This window comes from Petromyzon marinus, chromosome 31 (assembly GCF_048934315.1).
Source record: "Petromyzon marinus isolate PM22_M1 ecotype Great Lakes invasive population chromosome 31, UKy_Petmar_22M1.pri1.0, whole genome shotgun sequence".
NCBI lineage: Eukaryota > Metazoa > Chordata > Hyperoartia > Petromyzontiformes > Petromyzontidae > Petromyzon > Petromyzon marinus.
Window position 1 is genome coordinate 13,721,031 of NC_133697.1, and position 21,868 is coordinate 13,742,898.

Sequence of the window (21,868 nt, forward strand, 5' to 3'; positions counted from 1 at the left end):
ACATCGCCAGTGGGGAGACAAAGGCAACCCGTGCTCCTTCATAAGGTGCTACTCGCTCGCAGCACTTGCCCCCCCCTCAACAGGTCTGTTGAGGCTACACGGGGGGATCTTTGTCTTTGTTGGCGGTGGTGGGGCTGGCGAGGAGGGGGGCAGCGGTGAAAGCGGTGGGCTCTGTGGAACGAGAGGGGGGTGGGGTGGGGGAAGATCGCTGTGTGAACGCGAGCGAGGAGAGAGAGAGGGGGGGGAGAGGGATTATTCCCGAGAGTGAGCGCTTGGTTGCAGGCAGTCGCGGCCCGCCAGGTCAGCCAGGGGCACAGAGCGAAGAACTGCTGTAGCAACATGGCACAGCCACGAACGAAGACGCTGCTGCTGGGCATGGCGCTGTGCCTGAGTGTCGCGTTCCTCGGCCGCCCCTGCGCCGCCGGCTTCATGGACCATCTCTCCAAAACCAAGTTCTGTGCCGACAAGGAATGTACCTGTGAGTAGGAAAGAGAGTTTATATGATGATGATGGGTGGTGGTGGTGATGATTTCGTTAATATGTTTGGCTTGATTGATAAGAGCGTTTGCTGTGCTCCAAATGTATCTCTCTCTGCTCAAATGATGATGACTGGACGCGCGTTCAACTCCTGTTCGTGGTTTTAAGCCATTAGTGGAAATTCCATATTCCCATGATAGGGCCCAGTCTCTGTAGGACACTCTGGGTCACCAATGCGGTTGAGCACCGCCCAGCCGACTCAAGTTTTGAGTCAAAACAGTTTTCTTGATAACGACAGCGATGCTACGATACAATTTGGATTAATATAGCATCTATAAATAACAACTAAATGCAAGCGGATCTCAAGACAGTGTAGAGGACAGTGTTGAATATCTATTTTCTAGAGACAAAGAGGCCAGTCAGTTACAGGCAGAGTCAAGAAAAAAAAAGATCTTGGAGCTTGGACTTGAACAGGGGGCAGGAAGTCAACAGCACGGAGGACTCTGGGAAGAGACAATTCCAGACTGTGGGGGCAGCAGAAGAGAAGGAGCGAGCTCCCACTGAACAAAGGTTGTCTGTGGGCTTCATCAGAAAGCCTCCGTTGCAGGAGAGACAAATACGTGCGGGAGAGTGGAGAGCTATTGAGACGGGGGTGATAGAGAGGTAACTTTACTGTTAACTATTTTTTTATTTTACCAGATAAGGCCAACTGAGCTCTTTTTTCAGAAACGACCTGGCCACAAATGATAACGCAACGAAGTGGCTTGTCACGTGTACATGGAGAGCAGCAGGCAAACACTTTCAACCAGCGGCTCTTCACCTTGACTGCAGCCTCGCACCCCTTAGGTTCTCAATCGTAAAAAAAAAGTTTATGTTAATAAATACATAGGTTGATAAAACAAAGTAGTTGTACTTATGTGGCCGTGCTTAATGTGTGTTATCGATGCATTACCTTCTAAAATAAATCTGGCCGTGTCTCGCGCCCCCACAAAGGGCACCTCGCATCCCCAGGGAGGTGCTTGCACCCCAGGCTAAGAACCACTGCTCCAAGCGCGCGTTGATTCGAAACGTGGAGGTAAAAAAACATCGGAGGACCCGGAGAAAAATCCACGCGACCGCGAGGGGAAGAGAGAGGGAACACGCAAACTCCAAATATACAACAGGCGTCGGGGTCGGGATCGAACTCAGGCAACTCCTGCACGCTCAGGCGAGCAGGGGTGAGTCCACGGCGGGGTGGCGGCAGAGCAGTCGCACGTTGATTGCCGGGGGCGGGTTGGGATCGAGAGCCAAGCAGAGCGATCGGAGCGCTTGGGGCTGCCCTGGGTCACGTGCGCGGCGCCGGTGAGGAGTCTGGCCGCGGAGGTTTTGGATGGCGTGGGATAGTGTCTGGGAGAGTGTCTGGGATAGTGTCTGGGAGTGTCTGGGAGAGTGTCTGGGAGTGTCTGGGAGAGTGTCTGGGAGTATCTGGGAGTGTCTGGGAGTGTCTGGGATAGTGTCTGGGAGAGTGTCTGGGAGTGTCTGGGAGAGTGTCTGGGAGAGTGTCTGGGAGTATCTGGGAGAGTGTCTGGGAGAGTGTCTGGGAGTATCTGGGAGTGTCTGGGAGAGTGTCTGGGAGAGTGTCTGGGAGTATCTGGGAGAGTGTCTGGGAGAGTGTCTGGGAGTGTCTGGGATAGTGTCTGGGAGTGTGTCTGGGAGAGTGTCTGGGAGAGTGTCTGGGAGTATCTGGGAGAGTGTCTGGGAGTGTGTCTGGGAACGCGAGGCCGTACGGGAAGGGAGCTGTAGACGTGGGGTGAGTGGCTACGTGGCAGCAGCAGTAGTTGTTGTTGTTGCGGCTGTTGCTGCTATCGTGAGAAACACAATGGAGAGACGACGCCGATTACCAAACCCCTTGTTGACGCCACCAATATGAAAGTCATGAAGCATTAATCCTCATGAGGAACCTCACATGCAGTTGCGCAATTAACAGACCGCTAACACGATTGCATCAATTGATAATACTTTTCCGTGACTCTAAACCAGTGGGTGATGCAAATTATATATATATTTACTGCGACCGATTAAAGTTCCGTACGTAAGTCACGAGCGCGTAAACAGCCAACGACTCTCCAATTCGCCTGTCAGTGGGAGAGTTGCGAGCGAATGCCGCTCCCGTTGAGCCCCGGGTAACGTAAAGGGCGTGGCACGCACAAGGGCCATGGCGACACGCGCGCTTGGAGTTACACTGAGAGACGGCAAGAGGAGCACGTGGAGCAGACAACACACACGGGTCAGCTGCATCACTTAGAACGCGGTGGCTTGGAGATGTTAACGACCTCGCCTGGTATTCAGGAGGTCGTGGGTTCGATCTCGACCCTGACGCCTGCTGCTGTATATTTGGAGTTTGCGTGTCTCTCTCTCTCTCTCCGTAGTCGCGTGGATCTTCCTCCAGGTTCTCCGGGTTTTCACTCCACATTTAGAATCAACATCACGCGTTCAGAGTTTTTTGGCTGCTATAATTGCCCACGTGATGATAAGCCCACTTCGTTGAGCTATCATTTGTGGCCAGATCGCTTCTAATAAATAACTACGTAGCTCAGTGGGCCTTACCTGGTAAAATAAAATAAAAAATATGTTTTTAGTTTAGAGTAGGCCTGGGCAGGACGCGACATTGCTCGAGAAGGGTTGACAGTCGAGAGTCGAGGATGTCTGTGTGTATGTTGAACCTCTTTCGCACCATGCATACCCAACCGTGCTCATCGGAGGTGCGGGTAAAGATGTGCGTCATCGCGGACGTTGATAAAAAATAAAGGATGAACACGGACAGGCGAGCCTTGTACTCTCGTGATAGTTGTCTTATCGTTGATAATTCTCAGCCCAGGCCAGCCCTAGCAGCATTGCGGTGAACACCGAGTGAGATAGTAAGCCCCTGAGTTCGCGAGACACCGACGCGCAGGCATGCAACACGTGCGCGTGATCCTTCAGGATAGCCGGAGCCCCGATTCAGTCACGACGCATCAACGGCCGCTCACTTACCGCTCCTGATCCTGCTGCTGCTGCTATCGTCGTATTTCTGCTGCCCCCCCCCCCCCCCACAGACGTCATCTCTATGGGCGAAGCCACTGGAGACTACTCGGCTCCCGACTGCAGGTTCATCAGCTTCAAGAGCGGCCAAAGCATCTTCATCTACTCCAAACTCAAGCCCAACGACGGCGAGGAGTACTGGCTGGGCAGCGTGAGCGACCCCAGCAATCTCCCGTGGCCTCGGGCCCTCCTCTGCCCGCACGCAGCTCACTTCGATGTTTTTAAATCGCCACTCACGGTCGATCCATTATAGGGGGCGGGGGGTGTGGTTCGGGTCATCACGAAGATATCAGCAAGCGCGCACATTCTCATTGAGGAGTTTGACGCGGAGTAGTCGTAGGCTTTCGCGGCCAACATTATCCAGAATTACAACAACAAAATTGGGTTAGGTCGCGTAAATATGAATGCGTCGTGAAAGGCCGTCAACCACCCGACACAGCCAATCAGCAAAGGTTTTCCACGCAAAAAAAAAACACTTGCCGATGAGTTACCGGTTCAGTTAGCGGTTCAGCACAGCGGGTTGTGCGTTGGGCGGAGTGAAACCCCGCAACATTCACAACTCGAGTCCCGCGACGTTTCGCCCGGCAATCACAACTAGCATCCTCGTGTCTTGCTTGTCGATGTTCGAGACTGGCAGTGTCATCACAGCACCGGAGCGAAGGGCGTAATCGTAACCTCGTTGCCATCTCGCATTTATCCGCGGGGCGACACGTTCCGAGATTTTAATCGAGGGGGCGGTGGTGGTTGTGGTGGGGTTCTTACCCCAAGCCACAAAAAGTGGAGTCGAGGCGCTGGGCTGGGGGGGTTTCGGGATCGACGGAGCGTGTGCGCTGGTCTCGTTTGCCGCCGTGCCACGCAGGTGTACAACGCCCAGGACGTGGCTCAGATGGGGCTCCTGGGCTACTTCCCGAAGAGCATGATCAACGAGGTGCACAAGTTCGCGCCGGCCAAGATAAAGCTGCCGACCAACGTGAGTCGCGGACAATTCGCCACGCCACGTAACCTCCCAGCCGAGCCAGCCGGGTCGGACCAAGAGGGCCCCCAAATTCAAATCCCGTACCTCGGCCACGCCCTCCATCGTACGGATTCACCAACGCGAGACGCTTTTCACCTTCGCTCGGCTCTGTGAACCCAGCGGAGCTGCGCTCGGTATTAGGCCCGTGGTTAACATCAGTAACATCACACAGCTGTCAACCCCTGACCAGTGCCCGACCTTATTACAGACCAATTCAGACCTTATTTGTCACCCCGTGCCGTTATAAATCTCAACGTTCATCCTACAAAGTCCCACCGCAAGGGAGAAACACAAATAAATAGACAACAAAAATTGCCCGTGTTGAAACGGCTGTACGCCGCATGGACCTGTAAACTCAAATTCCCTGTACAAGAATACGGGGCAAACCGTACGGGTTGACAGTTGTGGCATCATCTGGACCGTTTAAAGCCCCCTCTCACCCTCCTTCACCAACCAACGCTGACAAGCGTGGAATTGCGGTCAAACGCCCCCGCATGACTGTGGCCTTGCTCCATCCGGCAGTGGATCGAGAAAGGGCCCCTACATTTCAACGATCACCTCCGATTGGAGGCATCCGTTACACGCTTTGCGGGTCCCATTCAAACAAATCATAGGCTGCCCCTGACGCGGTTGTCTGGGCATTACCACCTGAATGTGAAACTGTAGCCGTGTTGCTCTACATCGTCGACATCATCAGCCGTGCGTACGAAATAAGATTCAAATGAATCGGTACCCTCGACGTCACGCAGCGCATCTTGCGACAATCTACTTTGTGTTGGAACACAGAAGGTTTGTAAACGTGTGGAGGTTTACGATGGTGGGCCCTGTGAGTTATACGGCATTCCAAAAGTTATCGCGTAGACCATCTTGTAGCGAGCAGCTGGGATTTCAGAGGTTAAGTTTAAACGTAAGTTTTTTTTTTTAACCCGGTGATAACTCCAGAGACCAGGATAGTCTCATTTGCAGGAGTGAGTGGGTGGGTGATGAAGTGAGTGAGCGAGTGGTTGAGTGGCATGATGGATGGTTGAGTGGACTCAAGTTTCACGTTGTCGTTTCTTTAGCCAGGTGAGAGCGCACAGAGGCCAAGCCGAGTGCCACTCGCAGCGCTCTTGTGACGCGCATCTTTCTTGTTCCCAAACAGGACTTGGACTTTTACTGCGACTCTTAAAAATGGGAGAAAACTGCACGGAAAATTGCCCCAAGAGGAAGAGCAGGAATTCCAGCAAGGGCAGGAATTCCAAGAAGAGCAGGAATTCCAACAAGTCTCGAAGTTTATTTTGCCAAGACCGGAATGTATGGGGCGATTGCTCGGCACACACTTCGTTTAACTTACCCTGTTAAGTGGCAATACTCATTATTGCAAAGCTTGCAATTGCTACTTTTGAAACGTACTTAAAAGCATTTATTCTGATCCAATGCGGTGAATATCGCATTCGCTAAAATATGAAAATGTTTCAGAACAAAGATGGTTAAGTCCGAAGATGTGAAGAAGTGTCTGGGTTCTTATCACAACCTTTCTGTCTCGCTGCCGTATTTGACTAAAAAACAATTACGGTTTGCCAGAATGACACACGTCCCGCGTTTGCTTTGATCGCGAATTTTAAATAATATATTTTGCCTCGATTTATCGTGTATGATTAAAACATGAGCGGGGCTGTGGGTGCGGATGTACACACACACACACGGAGCATATCTCTCTGTTTGCGTTCGCTTACGGCTTTCATCATCACATTTAATTTCTCTCTGCCCGTTCGCACGTGCGTTGAACTTTACAAAAGAAACTGGGAATCCCGTGGTTTATATTTCAAAGAGCGGAACGTGTTCTTTGTCTAAGGATACAGGTGGATTTTCCGTATCGCCACAAAAAAAACTCACCAGCCCCGTACTTTTTGCTGTCATCTCCGTGAAGCCTCTCCGATATCTGTCCGTCTCTCTCCGCCGCTAGTCTTGACCTTTCCCGCTCTCGCGCTCTTTCACTCTGAACGCTATAAACTATTTTTTGTTCCTTAATTTTACCAGGTAAGGCCCACTGAGCTACTATAGTTATTAGCATCACCGCTATTGAACGCTCCACCGCACGGCAACGTGCGGTGGAGCGCGTTTGTCGACGTAACGATGCAATAAAGCGCGCGCTGCCTATGCTCCGAACTCTTCATGTCGATTCAAATTATTATTGCCTCGCTTTATTTCATAAAAAAAAAACTTTACTTACGACGAAGTTCACGCAACAGCGTGACTATTGCAGAGTATCGTGGACACCGTCCTAATGTGTGTGTTCACCTGCCCGAGAGGCCGGCAAAACAACCCCCTACCTCCTCGCGGTGCCGGACGGGCAACTCTTTCGTGGACAGTGCTGTGGGGGGAGGTCCAATTCCGATTGGCTCCTCCCCTCATGGCGTCTGTGACCACCACAGTGGCTAAACGGGGGCTCTGGACGGGTGCGAGGGGCTGGTAACCCCTCCACCTTCAATTAATTGCCACTAAACCACGTATAAAATATCTAACTAATAAGCTTGTGCCGGAGGCCCCGGGGGGACAGGCGTCTATGACGTCTCCTGACCAAACCCCAATTGGCGGAGCCAGAAGATTGAATATCTACCCTCGGGGCTTCTCCAGAAACAACGAAAAGCCACTACGTGTGGCCACGTGGAATGTTAGAATGCTCACTGCGGAGGAGAGGCTGCCACTCCTCTATTAGGAGCTGGACCGGTACCGCCTGGATGTTTGTGGCATTCAGGAGATCCGGTGGACCGGTTCTGGCTCCTGCCATCATGAGGGGTGGACAGTCCTCTACTCGGGGCAGCAGACTGTCAAACAACAGGGTGTGGCTCTTCTTATGAACAAAAGAATGAAGGGGGCATGGGAGCATGGCGGTGAGGTGTGGGAAGCTGTAAGCCCCAGGCTACTTTGGGCTCACCTTCTCATCAATCGGAGGCGAGGAGTGGTGGTCGTGGTTACTTATGCCCCCACCGAAGACGAACATCCGTGGAGGGATGCAGGCAAAGCAGATGAGTCGGATGCCTTCTATGACCTCCTGTCACAGGTGCTGGCTAAAATGGCCCCTCGGGATAGAGTCATCTTGTTGGGTGACTTCAATGCCCGAGTGGGTCATGATGCTGGCACCTGGTCTGGAGTGATTGGAGGGCATGGGCCAGATCAGCTCAATAACAACGGTAGGAGGCTGCTAGATTTTTGTGCAGCCCATGGGCTTGTAATTACCAACACGCTGTTCCGGCATCGGCGCATCCACACAACATCATGGATGCATGCCGGGTCCAAGCAAGAACATCTGCTGGACTACATAGAGATGGACCAGCGGATGCGAGCCCATGTCCTTGACACCAGGACTTACCGTGAAGCTGATCTGCCCTCTGACCATCGACTTGTCATCTGTAAGATGCGCCTGCCATTCTTCCGCTCCGGTGGTGGGTGTACACCCAGGACCCCATTCCAACCTAAAGTGGCCTGGTCTCAGTTATCTGATGAAAGTTATCTGATGAAAGTTGGCTGAGGTGCCATCTGTTGAGGAAGTACTGAAGGCGATCCGGAGTCTGAGACCAGGAAAGGCAGCGGGCAGAGATGATCTCCCAAGCGAAATGCTGAGGGAGGGTGGCGTTTGTGCACAGACTGCCCTATATGACATCATAACAACAGTCTGGACCACTGGACGGGTTCCGCAGGATTGGAAGGATGCCCTAGTGGTCCCCCTCTTTAAGAAGGGGGACCGCACAGACTGTAACAACTACAGGGGCATCTCACTCCTCAGTGTGCCGGGAAAGGTCCTGGCAAGGATTATTCAACATCGCCTTGCCAGGCACGCTGAGGAGAGGCTTGCGGAGCCCCAAGGCGGTTTCAAGAAAGGGCGGTCCTGCACAGATGCCATATTTTCTGTCCGTCTGCTACAGCAGAGGTAGAGGGAATTCCAGCAAGACCTACATCTTTGCTTTATTGACCTGGTCAAGGCCTATGATACCATCAGTAGGCCTGGGCTCTGGGTTGTTCTTCGTGCTTTTGACCCTCTGCTCACGATCATTAAGGACCTTCATGATGGTGAGCGGGCCCGGGTAAAACTACATGGCCGGGAGTCAGAGCCATTCCCTGTAGACCTTGGGGTGCGACAGGGATGTCCTCTGGCTCCCACATTATTTAACATCTATTTTGACCACGTAGTTCGTGAAGCCTTCAATAGCTGTACTGGGGGAATCTTCATATGGTACAGATATAATGGGAGGCTGATCAATGCCCGGGTGCGGTCAAGGGATGGCTCCCTATTGCTCAACCACGTTATGTATGCCGATGATTTGGTAATAGCTGTTCATTCAAAGGAGGAGTTGGAGATGCTGCTGCTGAGACTGGAGCGTGCCACTAAGAGATGGGGCCTTACCATCAGCCCTACCAAAACTAAGCACCTGCCTGGGTATTTTGTACCATCAGACACTCCACCCCCACAACTCCCAATCGGTGATGGGGCAGTTGTGGAGAGACTGGAGAGTTTCCCATACCTGGGCAGTGTGCTTATGACCGGCTCCAGTTTAACAGCAGGTCTCACTCCGAATCAGTCGAGCGGCAATATCTTTTCATCGGTTTCGTAACGCTGTGTGGAAGCTACCTGGTCTGTCGCTCCGCACTAAGCTTCAGGTCTTCTCGGCCACGGTCATTCCCTCCCATCTCTACGCTTGCGAAACGTGGACCCCCCTAATGGAACATCTTCGCCGGTTAGAAACATTTAGGTTGGCCTGCCTACGATCCATCCTGGGTTTAAGCAGGCTGGATTGTGTGAGGAGCTCACAAATCCTTGAAAGATCTGGGCACGGTCCTATCGGTGAGCTCCTCTGGCAGGCAAGGCTGCGTTGGCTGGGTCATGTATCCTGCATGCCCAGCCACCGCATGCTAAAACAGCTTTTGTTCGGCCGGATCGAGGGGGCTAAACAGGCACGGCACGGGCTAGAGAAGAGATGGAGTGATGTGGTACAGGAGGACGTGGAGCTGAGTGGACCTGCCGATGACTGGTACCAGCGGTGTCAAGATCGGCCTCTGTGGAGGAGGCTCGTGAAGGACGCTACGGGGGAGTTGGAGGCAGTCGCCCTCCAACTACAATGGAGGGCGGAGGATCGATGCTCACAACAACGAGCGGAGCGCTGGGTGGCTAAAGCACAGCAGGTTGGCACAGTAGGGGCCACAGGTGGTGCATCAGCCAGTCATCTCAGTCAGTCGACCCGTGGCACCTGGGTCTGCCCCGTGACCTCCTGCCAGCGGGCGTTCGACACTTCACGTGGCCTCAAGGTGCACATGGCCTGGCACAGGCGTCGTGGTGACGTCACCGCCACTTAGTGGCGAATGGTGGTTGTTGTTGTTGAGAGGACGCGCGGACACCTTCAAAATCTTCCGCCTCTGGTTCCACTGCCTGCAGGATCGGCCGCCCTCCGTTGCCTCTCCGACCTCGTGGCGCCCCCCGCTCCCAAATCGCCACCAAAACTCTCCCGCATCGCTACCCAGGAGGAACTCTCTCGCGACACCCCCCCCCCCCGAGAGTCAGGACCACGATCGCCACGCGTCGTTTCCTCCCTTGCTGACCCTGCCACCACCTGGAACGCGCCACCACCACCCCCCCTCGACTCTTCGCCCACCCCTTCAAGCGCCTTCTCAAATGCAACATCTTCTTTTTACTTTTAACCGAGCGGATCTCTTGAGCTGGGCTCCCGCGCCTCTGGGTCACTGCCTTCGAGCGAGTCGAAATTGTGCGCGTGCCAAATTTAGCATAATTATTATTCTTATTAAAGCCTTGAACGCCGCCGATCGAACAAGATCGATTATTGCCTTGTTTTTCACCAGCTGCAAAACACGGCAGTGATTCAATTCCTCGAATTTCATCGGTGGCAAACCGGACGCGTCTCGTGCCAGCATCGCCAGAACAAAGAAAGCTTCACACGACGATGCCCAAACATCGATGTTGAAGCTGGTCAAGTTGACGAGACGTTCCAAAGCCACTGGTGTTTTAGGCCTACCCGTGGGGTACTCCAGCCTCTGAGCTAAAATCAAAATACAAAAAAGTGCACTTCGTCGAAATAATAAAAAAAGGTTTCTATTTTTTGGCGTTTGAACATCTTGACACCTGTTTTGTTTTGATTTAAAGCTTTCGTGACTGCAGTAATTCATATTCTTAGCTCTTTCGGTAAAGTCACGTTGAAGGGAAACAATAAAATAATAAAATATATATAAAACAATAAAAAAAATCTCACGACGTTTCGAAAAAATTCTCACGACGTTTCGAAACGTTGTGAGATTTTTTTTTATTGTTTTATATATTTTATTATTTTATTGTTTCCCTTCAACGTGACTTTACCGAAAGAGCTAAAAATACCTGTTTTGTTGCCAGAAAGGGTAAAAAGCTATTCTATTTTTTCAAACAATACAAATAATAAACTTGGCTCATCTGGAATAGCTGCTCAAGGCTGTCACGAAGGGCGCTGTGTTTCACAGACGCGGTCTGCGGTAGTTTCGCAGGAGGGGGGGGGGGGCGCTGTTGCTGTGTGTCATCAAAATCGAGAGTTTTGTCTTCGGAAAAATTTGTTTCCAATTTGGCAAAGTTGGACCATGACGCCGGCAAAGAGTGTGGCCGACTCCTGCGAATGTCGTCACGGCATCTTTGACGTCCAATAACCATAATGATAACAACAACAACCATAAATTTCGATTTAAAGCTTTCGTGACTGCAATGATTCATCTTCTTTGGTTCTTTCGGTAAAGTCACGTAGAATGAGAATAAAATAATAAATTGATAAAATAAAATAACACAATAATATTCTCACGACGTTTCGGCCACAACACAAGCGGCCTTCATCAGGTGAAGGGACGAGACTGTCTGGTAGGACAGCGCTGGAGTGAAAGAGCCACGTTCAGATCACGGCCTTTAAGCTGTGTGAGAGGAACAAAGCGCCTTGACAAAGGAATTAGCATATAATTTAGCATTGAAATGGCTTAATGATTAGCTTGTGACTGGTCACAGAAATAGTTATGTTAAAAGTTAAAGCATACACATCCGCAGAGGCACCCCTTGACAATGGAATTAGCATAGAATTTAGCATTGAAATAGCTAAGTTAAAGCATACACATCCGCAGAGGCACCCCTTGACAATGGAATTAGCATAGAATTTAGCATTGAAATAGCTGAGTGATTAGCTTGTAACTGCTCAATATTGGACCCGCAGCATTGACCAGGGCGGCCTGCCGGGTTTGAACCGAGAACCTCTGCATCAAACGGCGAAAGGGACTGCACCAAGCCGTGTAATCGTCTCCTCCACACCCCAAAAAAACACAATAGGTAAAGGTGCAGCCCTGCAATTGCTTCCTAATTCCGGGGCTGATAGCGAGAGTATATGAACTGGTCCTGCCCACACCACCAACCCGCATTGACCAGCGTGCATGTGTAGATGTATGTAGAACTTCTTTGGCACCGTACGTAGCCTATCGTGTTAATCAGAGGTGAAGTATGTTCGAACAACTCCCATGACCGTGGCAAAAAGAGCTTCATAGCTCATTTGGTTACCCCACGATAAACATTCTCTTTCTGGTTACTAAATACAGCTTCAATTAAACGTTCCTTGACTTCACTCATTGTATTTCAAACAAAAAATGTTGTTCCAATCACCCGAAGCGTATGCTGTACTTCGCACGTGTGAGGGAGGCCTTCATCCAGTAGTGGATTGACAAAGGGCTGTACTGTACACACGGGGGTATTTAAAATAATGGCATATCCTTGCCCAGTCTACAACAAAGGGGCACCTCTGAATTGAAACTTTTTTTTACGAGAGCAGAGGCATAATTTGATTTCAGGCGAAATCAATGCCTCTGACATTTCCCATCAGATGTGATGAATGAGACTTGGACACAATTTTGTGATCACCGTAATTTGTCAGTGGCATAGTTTTTTTTTACCACAGTCGAAGAAGCACGTTACGGTTTTTCATTTTGTGCGAGCGTCAAAGTTCAATTTCGGCCTTGAGAAGGCAGAAATTAATTGAGAGCAGGGTAAGCCACATGGTCGCCTACTTTTTAAGCAAATCAGTCACACACATTGTACACACGGGCGTTCACGGCATGCAGCGATGCCGATATATTTTGCATCTATCACCAATTCCATCCTAATCATGCCATTTAGAGTGAATGTTATTTTTTGTTGTCTTCCGCCATCCTCGATCCGAGGGTGAGGCCGCACCACGGGCAATCCTTCGCCACTGACTTCAGTCTTCTGCTATCCTCGCTGTCTTTTCCGGCGTGAGCCTCGTCCATGCCATGATGTTATCCATCCGCTGGCATCCTTTTTGTCTTCCCTCGCGCACGTGACCCGGGAATCGTGCAATGCTGCCAAAAAGCACTCCCACGTGCTCCGGTCAGTGCCGGATTATCGTAGTAGCACAAGTAGCTACATATATTTAGGGCCCCGCACTTTCAAGGGCCCCGCGCTAAATGCTTTCAAGCTCTCAATTCCAGTCCAGTGATGTTGCACTTGCTCTATTACTATAGTACCATACTGCCTTAAACTTTTCTGAACGACTGGGTGTTTAAGGTTAGCGACTTGTCGTATTATCTGGGCTGTATAGCACATGGAAAAATACAATTAATTTACGATGCAGGTTTTAAAAATGTACAGTGAGGGAAAAAAGTATTTGATCCCCTGCTGATTTTGTACGTTTGCCCACTGACAAAGAAATGATCAGTCTATACTTTTAATGGTAGGTTTATTTGAACAGTGAGCGACAGAATAACAACAAAAAATCCAGAAAAACGCATGTCAAAAATGTTATAAATTGATTTGCATTTTAATGAGGGAAATAAGTATTTGACCCCCTCTCAATCAGAAAGATTTCTGGCTTCCAGGTGTCTTTTATACAGGTAACGAGCTGAGATTAGAAGCACACTCTTAAAGGGAGTGCTCCTAATCTCAGCTTGTTACCTGTATAAAAGACACCTGTCCACAGAAGCAATCAATCAATCAGATTCCAAACTTTCCACCATGGCCAAGACCAAAGAGCTCTCCAAGGATGTCAGGGACAAGATTTTATACCTACACAAGGCTGGAATGGGTTACAAGACCATTGCCAAGCAGCCTGGTGAGAAGGTGACAACAGTTGGTGCGATTATTCGCAAATGAAAGAAACACAAAAGAACTGTCAACCTCCCTCGGCCTGGGGCTCCATGCAAGATCTCACCTCCTGGAGTTGCAATGATCATGAGAACGGTGAGGAATCAGCCTCAGAATTACACGGGAGGGTCTTGTCAATGATCTCAACGCATCCATACGTCGTGCAGGTCCTGGGGAATTGTTTGGTCATACTTCACCACGCTGGTCAGTGCGGATCTGATGAAGTCGGGGAACATACATAACACATTGGGGGGCACCGAAGTGCAGTACAACAATGGATTTGCTGCGCTACACTGTCTTTGCTTGACTCAACATTCCCCTGACACTGTTTTTATATGACACACAGAGGTGTGAAATGAGGCCACAGAGTTGACCATCAGTAGAATTCAATTCGAAACATCATTGTTGGGAGTTTGTAGTATTGTATGTGGAATTGAGACTTAAAAGGCCCTGCCGTCTCGAATGTTGTACTGGGCAGCTGGACGAAGAAGAAGAAATAAAAGTACGACAATCCGACAACTTAGGAGTTTATTGTCACGCTCAAAAAAGTGGCAATATTGACAAATGATACTTTAGTGTTTTTATATTAAAAATATACACGACTGTGATGACCTGTGCAGCAACAGCAAGAGACTCAAAAGCTACTTCTTAGTTCTTCCCCTCTCTGCAATAAAAAGCTCTTGAAACTTGCTTCAATAATTCAGCTCCATCCCGCATGGCCGCGCCGCTCAACGAACACGTGGGCGTCTTAAGAGCGGACAAATCGTCTGCTCCACAGCACCGATCACCCCGAGTCGCAGCAAAACCACTCAACAGTTGTTGCTGTATCGCCACAACGTACATTGAAGAGGCCACACACCTCCTTCAACCACATAAAGCCGTACGTATAACATTTTCCCTTTGTAATACGAGTTTTCCTATAAAGGTATGCACAGCGGCGAGATGTTAACTACCTCGCCGGTATACAGGAGGTTGTGGGTTCGATCCCGACCCCGACGCCTGTTGTATATTTGGAGTTTGCGTGATCTCTCTCCCCGTGGTCGAGTGGATTTTTCTCCGGGGCATCCGGTTTTTCCCTCCACATTTAGAATCAACGCCACACGTTCAGAGAGTATCTGGCTGCTATAAGTTTCCACGTGATAAGCCACTTTTGCTGAGCTATCATTTGTGGCCAGGTCGCTTCTGAAAAAGAGCTATTGAGCTCAGTGGGGGTCTTACCTGGTAAAATAAAAATAATTTATTTTTTCTGAAATTAGTAAATCGGCAGGTCGTGTGAGGTGGGAGTGAATTGCGCCTGCTCCCACCTCGTCAAAGACATCTGCCCAGCGAGCAAGATTAGGCCAAATACACTCGAGGGGATGGGCTCTCTCTCTCTCTCTCGAGCTCCCAAGAGTCAAGAGGCCCTACCACTCGTAGCGGCGTGAGCCAACAATCGCAGGGCTCCACCGATACCTTTGCCTTTATAGCCATAAACCGCGATCTACGCGAGGGTGGGTGTGCGTCTCCCATCCTACAGGGTAGCGGTTAGCGCGCTGCGCTACAAACCCATCCACCCGAGTTCGATTCCCGCTCACGGCTAACACCAGTGGCGATTATCCGGACCGGTACTGGGCGTTCCCTAGGTCGACTCAGCCTCAAACGAGTACCTGGTGCGGTGTCTAAAAACATCGCTACTGGGGAGACAAAGGCGGCCGGGCGTGGTTGATGAGCCACCGACCCCCGTGCGTACTGTAACGGCCTTCACAGCTGCTACTCGCTAACAACACTTGCCCCAAGTGTGTTAAGGCTGTACGGGGGATCTTTGTCTTTGAGCGTCTCTCCCTTCCCCTCTAGCACTGCAGTAATGCTGTACACTGTGTCAACATGAGATTTGTCCTCATCATTCTGTACTGCGTCTGTGTATTGCCGAGCCACAAGTAGCACCGCTGCTACACATTGCTCACCAAATTCACACACGCCCTTGGGGATTTTCATTTTAATTGGTAAAAAAAACCCCAGTGAATTTCTTATTCGGTAAGGACATGATTAAATATGCACATTAATATTTGCCTCAAAAACAAATTTATCTGAGTGTGTATAAACATTTCTATGCAATTATTCTTGCTCGATCTGATCATAGATTAACTGTGCATGTTCATAAAATTATGCTCACAAAACTATTTTCTTTAATTGCTTAGCCATGAACCGGGTTAAAAAAAATGTAATGTATGTTCAAGAGCGTGGATCTTCATTAAATCTACAACCAGTAATACATTGCACAGGGGTGAAAGGTGATGCTATGAACCCAGCCACCTGAGTTTAGATCCATATCATGGCTAACACCATCAGCAGGTACAAGTGTAATAGTTCCCTGCAGATATGTTCCTTACACTTAGTTCATTAAAAGAGATAATGATTATTAAGACAAATGTGAAGTATTATCCACATTGAATAAGTTACGATTGTCACCACAAAAACCATTACCTGGGGACAGATGACCCCCAGAAAGGTCAGATTCGCTAAGAGAACATTAACTCGAGTCATCAATGGCACACTGTATGCATACTGACGTGACGTGATGCAGGGAGTGGACGGCATTGGTGTGCGTCACGGTGAGCACAGCCCGCGCTATGAAGCCGAAGACACGGAGTCACTTCTCGGCTACGGGCAACTTCGGTGCCGAGTGACATCTGAGACCAGCCCTGGGTCTCATCCCCTTCAACCCACACGGCCGCCATTGCATGGGGAGGGCTTCATCCAGCAGTGGATTGATAAAGGGCCGTACATTATGACATTATACGTGCGTGCGTGCGACACCGCACACACGCGCATACGTCAAAAAGGTTTAGAGTCTGAAATAGAGCATCGGCACGCAAAGTACAAACGAAATGCCACTCATGTTTAAAAATTAATGACCTCGATCTCAATTGCACGTGTTCACTTTTCAGAAGTGGGGGGTTGGGGCTTCACACTAAAGGCGAGATTCAGGTGGCTGGGTGCCTCAAGGGGTTAACAGCAGGTCAGATGGCTGGGCTGGCACTGCTCATGTCCACCCAAGGAAGAACCCATGGGGAGATTTAAAAAAAAACAAGGTTCAAGGGTAGCGAGAGACAACCGTCTCATCTCCGTCATCGAAGGCGGAAAAAATTAAATAACACGATGACCCTTCGTATTAAATTCGCCTGTTCCATTAATTCACCGTAGTGTTGGTGGCGCGGTGGTGCGATGGCCACGCTGCAATAGACCAAAATCGGACGGAAATCGCCGATCAAAGAGACGTGCCCGTGTCGGGAAGAAGTTTGGCGTGGCAGTTGGAAATCGATCCAATCCCATCGGTTGGTACGGCGTCACGTGACACCCCCCCCCATCGCCCTGTTGTTTGATTGGCTAATATCCGCACGATGGGCGAATTTTCTCGGGAGTGCGTTTTTTTTGTTATCCAGCGCCAACCTCGCGCGGGTTAGAGAGCCAATTGATGGGATTTCAGAAGTGGCTCTGTGATGTCCCTGACAAACGTCGTCGTCGCCGTCATTGCTGCGCCGACTGCCGCGAGGGTTTCGAACGTAAACGGTTTTGTACCGCGAACTGAAGCGGTTCGTGCAAAAGGAATTGGGGAAAAAATATAAAACCTAAGCCTCACGCATTATCTTGACATGACCCTTGTAGTGTCACTTTATTAAAATAATACGAGCCTTTGTAGTGTAGTATTATTATTAAAATAGGTTAGCAATATTAATGGCAATTATGTGTTCGTGTATACTGTATAGTTACGTATTCTGTTTAATCCTGCAAGTGAAAATTCCTTGATCTATATAATCCTAGTATAGTAATGACACTTTACATGGTAGCCACTAAGAAATAAGGCCTTGAAGCAAAAATAAAAACCATTTAGATGAGAACCAAATATTTGCGTGCGTTCCGAATTCATAGTATGGCCCTTTCGTTATATACTTTTAAAAAAACACCTCAAAGTAAATAACAACAAAAAACACCTAAAAGTAAACTACAAAAAGTAAACACCAATACAATTTGTGTAAAAAGTAACCGACTCGTAAAATGAGAAAAACTGTAACAGAGCAAACACGCGGCAAGGATAAAAATTTGCGTGTCCAGGGTGATTGCATTCCTTACCAAGGCTCAACTCAACCATTGCAATGCCCCAAATACAGTCTGGCCAAGGAGACCTCCCCACTGGCAGCTGTCCCTGGGTGGCGTAAGGCTGTACACGCAGCAACGGCCTGCAGCAAGTGGGCATTCAGTCTGCCAGTCGGGGGATGACGTGGTTTAAGGACAATTTTGGATCTTTATACGCATTTTTCGGACCGCTTATATTACGTCATCATTTCACGTTTTCTTCGCGCGAACAAAAGTGAGGAAACCCGATGTCATGTTACACCACTTTTGGTGGGAAAAGCATGGAAGTGATGTAATATAAGCGAGGTCATGTCCTGTGATGTCATACTTCCTGATCGACCAGTTTTTAGGATCATCCAAAATGTCATATCTCGGCCTGATTTTGGGATTTTTTTGTTATGAATTAAAAAAAAAATTGGCATCACATCCAAAGTCTACAAAGTATAGATATTGGCAAGGGTGTGACATACGAACTTCGTTACATTTTGAGGCAAGGACCCCAGCATTGCCTGGGCGGTGTGGTTTGTTGAACTTTGGCCCATTGTTAGTCTGCGAGCATTTTCAGCACTGGCATTGGGGGACTCCCATCTCTCAGCTCTTACCACGATGCTGATCATCCGAGGCAGAGGACCTTCAAAAACCACACGGGTGAGGGCAGAACTGGCTGCAGCAATGTCCCTCGGGTTGCCCTGCAAGGGAAGGCTCAGACTCGAGTGTCAATAGCTCAAGTTCCAGCGGCTAGGGTCACCGGGGCTGGGCGGGGGTTTCCTTCTGAGCTTCATTTGTCTCTGGAATTTGGCGCCGAACTCCGAACTGCAAGAGAGTAACACACAAGGGCAAAGGGGGAGTGAGAGGTTTGTGAATTACTTGTCCAAGCTGTAGAGTCCAGCCAGAGCGCATCAACAAACATCGGCTGTACTCTCCCTCTTCTCGAGTTTGCAGCTTGATCAGAAAGGGTGTCTTTGTCGTGGTGCTGTTCTGTTGGGGAGCGGTGGTGCAGCAGTTACCGTGCTGCGCGACCCGAGTCTGATTGCCACACTTTGCCAACACAGCAGCACCACAGATTAGCACGGGTGGCTACGTACGGGAGACAAAGGCGGCTGGGCGTGGTGACGGCCACACCACACCGATATGTGCTGTGCCAGTTGTCATAGGTGCTCGCCGACAGCACTTGCCCCAACAGCTTATGTAGGATATACGGGGGCGAGGTCTTTGTCTTTGTGGGTATCATTCCCATGATGCACTAAAGCAAAAAAAATATATCTTTCACATTGGCGTATTATGATGTAAATTATATTTTATTCTCCAAAATATATTTCAATATCATTTTACAACGTGACAAAATGAGAACACGCTGGTGTTCATAATTTATTTAAACAGATCCAGGTCGAAGAATGTGAAGATTAAGAACCCAAACATGGAAACCCTAGAGACGTAATTAAACAGGGAACACTTCACAACGTTTAGTGTAAATGTATACTTACATAGAGCTTCACATTTGTCAATGTTATTCCATGCGATCACACTTATACCGACTCTCATGTATAACATCATGGGTTCTGTGATGTCTATTTTCCAGTCAGCTTTTGGCAATACCAAGCCCTGGAAAGTCGAACAAGAGACCAAAAATGAACGCTTGGCTAGGGGCAAATTGGTCGGACAGCTCAACTTGGTGGACTTTAGAGTGAGCCCACTGCATGGCAGAGCCAACTCTGCATTAATCACTATCCTTCCCCCGCACCTAACATGGTTGACTACGTACGTGGTGTGTTCAACGCACAGTAATAACCATGGCATAGATCTCTCTTTTTTTTCCAACGACGCTGCCGCGGTGTTGCGCTTTGCACGCTGGGGACTTGCGAACTGGAGGGCTGCCGGCTCGGTTCAATCTCCCGGCGCGGCAGCTGAAACAGCGCCGCGGAATCAGCCCACGATGCCGGCCTCCTCTCTTCCTTCTGACATTAAGCAGCCACCAGAGCCATGCCCAACATCTGGCCAATTGGAAGAGTAGGCCAAAACACCCTCGAGTGGAGGTCCTTCCGCAAGCTAGTGACGTCAGAAATCAATTGCAGGACTTTACCTTTAAACTTTTAGTTCTCTAATTAAATGTTTCAATGCTTATTTATGGTTCCATTTCAGGTTTTACGATTTAATATGCATTATAAAATTGCACTGACGCATTCTTTTCAAACGGAATTTTCTCTGGAGCTAGATTTACACTTTTTGGAATTTGCTTTCAGTTTCTCGCCGTACCTATCCAACGCAGGCGGGACACTACGATCACCATCACCGGTGACGACCTTGCCGTCGCGTGGCCTCCCCTCACATCGCCGCTGCGGTCAGCAAATACAACTCTCACCCATGCACTGACCTCCACTGGAGGCGGGCGGTGGTGGCAGACGGTGCTGTGGACGGAGCTCCTGCAACGACGGGCGTCCGTGGAAGCCTTGCGCGGAGGGAGGAGGATGAGGCCCGCGGATTCCTTGCCACGGTGGTGGTGCAAACGGCCCCTGGGACGGAGGTGGCATGCGGGGTGCTTGGGACAGGGGCGGGCTCTGCGGTGCTTGAGAATGCTGAAGTTGTGATTCGGCATAAAGGTGAGGAGGTTGCCCAGGAGGTCCTTGTGGAGGACGGTGCCCAGGATGCCCTTGGGACGGAGGTTGGCCCCGAGCTCCTTGGGGTGGAGGATGTCCCGGATGACCCTGAGAGGGATGTTGCCCAGGAGGTCCCAGCATTGGGGGCTGCCCAGGAGGTCCCTGAGGAGGAGGACGTTGCCCAGCAGAACCCTGGGGTGGATGTTGACCGGGGGCTCCTTGCCACGGCGGCGGTGGATTGCGGCGCCCTTGGGACGGCTGCGAGTCGTACGGCACGAGGGGTTCCGGCGGCGCCAACTGCCCTTGAGCCGGAGCCCCGGGGGCCCCTTGCGGTGGTGGAGGGTAAAACTGCCTCTGCATCGGAGGGGGACCGCCGCTCGGCGCAGGAGACAGAGGCGGTCCGTACGGCGCCGCCGGCGGCGGTAGACCAGGCCCGGGCGGCCCTCTCAACGCTCCGTTCTGCGACGCCGAAGCGGCCGCGGTCGGGCCCGCCGGCCGCTGCTGCTGCGGAAAACCGTACGCCGCCCGAGTCGACGGTGGCGGGGTGCCCTGGGCGGAGAGCGGCGACGTCTGCGGACCGCCGCGCGGCCCCGCCTGGGCCGGCGGGATGTGCTGCCCCCGAGGGGGAGAGTGCCGGGGGTACGCCGGCTCGTGGGGCCCCGGCGGCGGGGCGGCGTGGCCGTGCGGAGCTCGCAGCTCCGGCGGTCTCCCGGCCGGAATGGGATTCTGCGTCGAAGAAGCGTCCGTGAGGGAACGTACTTTCGGTAACAGGCCAGGATATCCGTGACCGTAATAATCATCATACTAAATTAGTACATTTGGTGTTTGTGACGTTCTCGCAGCGCGGGCAATATGGAGTAAAAAAATCGGAGCATTTTCCCTGCTCAAAATGAGCGTGGCACGGTGCTCATCGGAGTTGATAATTACATATTCCGAGAGCAACAGTGGACATTTCTAACGGAACACCGCTGTTGGTTTCCCCACGAAGAGGTACATGCTTTATCGACCCAGATGGACGATGGGCTGAATTGGTGTTGAATGGACAGCTTCCAGCATTACGCGTTGCGATTAGGTGTGGCAGTAGCAAAAACATTTGATAAGGTCAGTGCCACAGATTATTTTTCCTTGTGTTAAGTTAAATCAAAGTAAACAAAAGCACGTTGTTTTTTTAAAAACATGCCTTCAACAAGGATGCTTGGAATACGTCTTTGTGTGAGGAGGCCATTATGTTTATCTGGCAGCATATATGGTAGCTATTACTGCGCATATAAAAATGTACAGATTAAAGCAATAAAATCTTTATTGTTATGCTCACATCCATACGAGAATTGATAAATTACTAATTATATTAATTCTCCACTCATGATCCAAACCAAAATGTATAAATGAGATGGGGGGATGGGGGGGGGATGGGCAAAAAATAAAACACAAATTAAACGGTAAAAACGTAGACAAATAATTGATCCT

General features: G+C 50.1%; 2 protein-coding genes across 5 annotated transcripts in view; one reads left to right on the plus strand and one right to left on the minus strand.

The window, feature by feature from the left end:
• The first annotated feature begins 262 nt into the window (after positions 1–262).
• On the plus strand, positions 263–6,122 carry LOC116947877 (otoraplin-like). Its single transcript, XM_032964117.2, has 4 exons — positions 263–478; positions 3,552–3,688; positions 4,397–4,507; positions 5,694–6,122. Exons 1-4 carry the CDS (start codon positions 340–342, stop codon positions 5,718–5,720), a joined length of 414 nt encoding a protein of 137 aa, XP_032820008.1. The 5' UTR covers positions 263–339; the 3' UTR covers positions 5,721–6,122.
• Positions 6,123–14,205: 8,083 nt separating this feature from the next.
• The window catches only part of LOC116947878 (uncharacterized), a 66,748-nt gene continuing 59,085 nt past the window's right edge, over positions 14,206–21,868 (minus strand). For 3 of the 4 annotated variants that reach the window (XM_032964118.2, XM_076071120.1, XM_076071118.1), the window contains 2 exons: positions 20,167–21,127; positions 14,206–18,620 (listed from right to left, as the gene is read on the minus strand). In XM_032964118.2, the coding sequence (XP_032820009.2) occupies positions 18,586–18,620; positions 20,167–21,127 (996 nt within the window). In that variant the 3' untranslated portion in view covers positions 14,206–18,585. The remainder of the gene's footprint in view (positions 18,621–20,166; positions 21,128–21,868) is intronic. The other variant, XM_076071119.1, reaches the window with a different exon arrangement.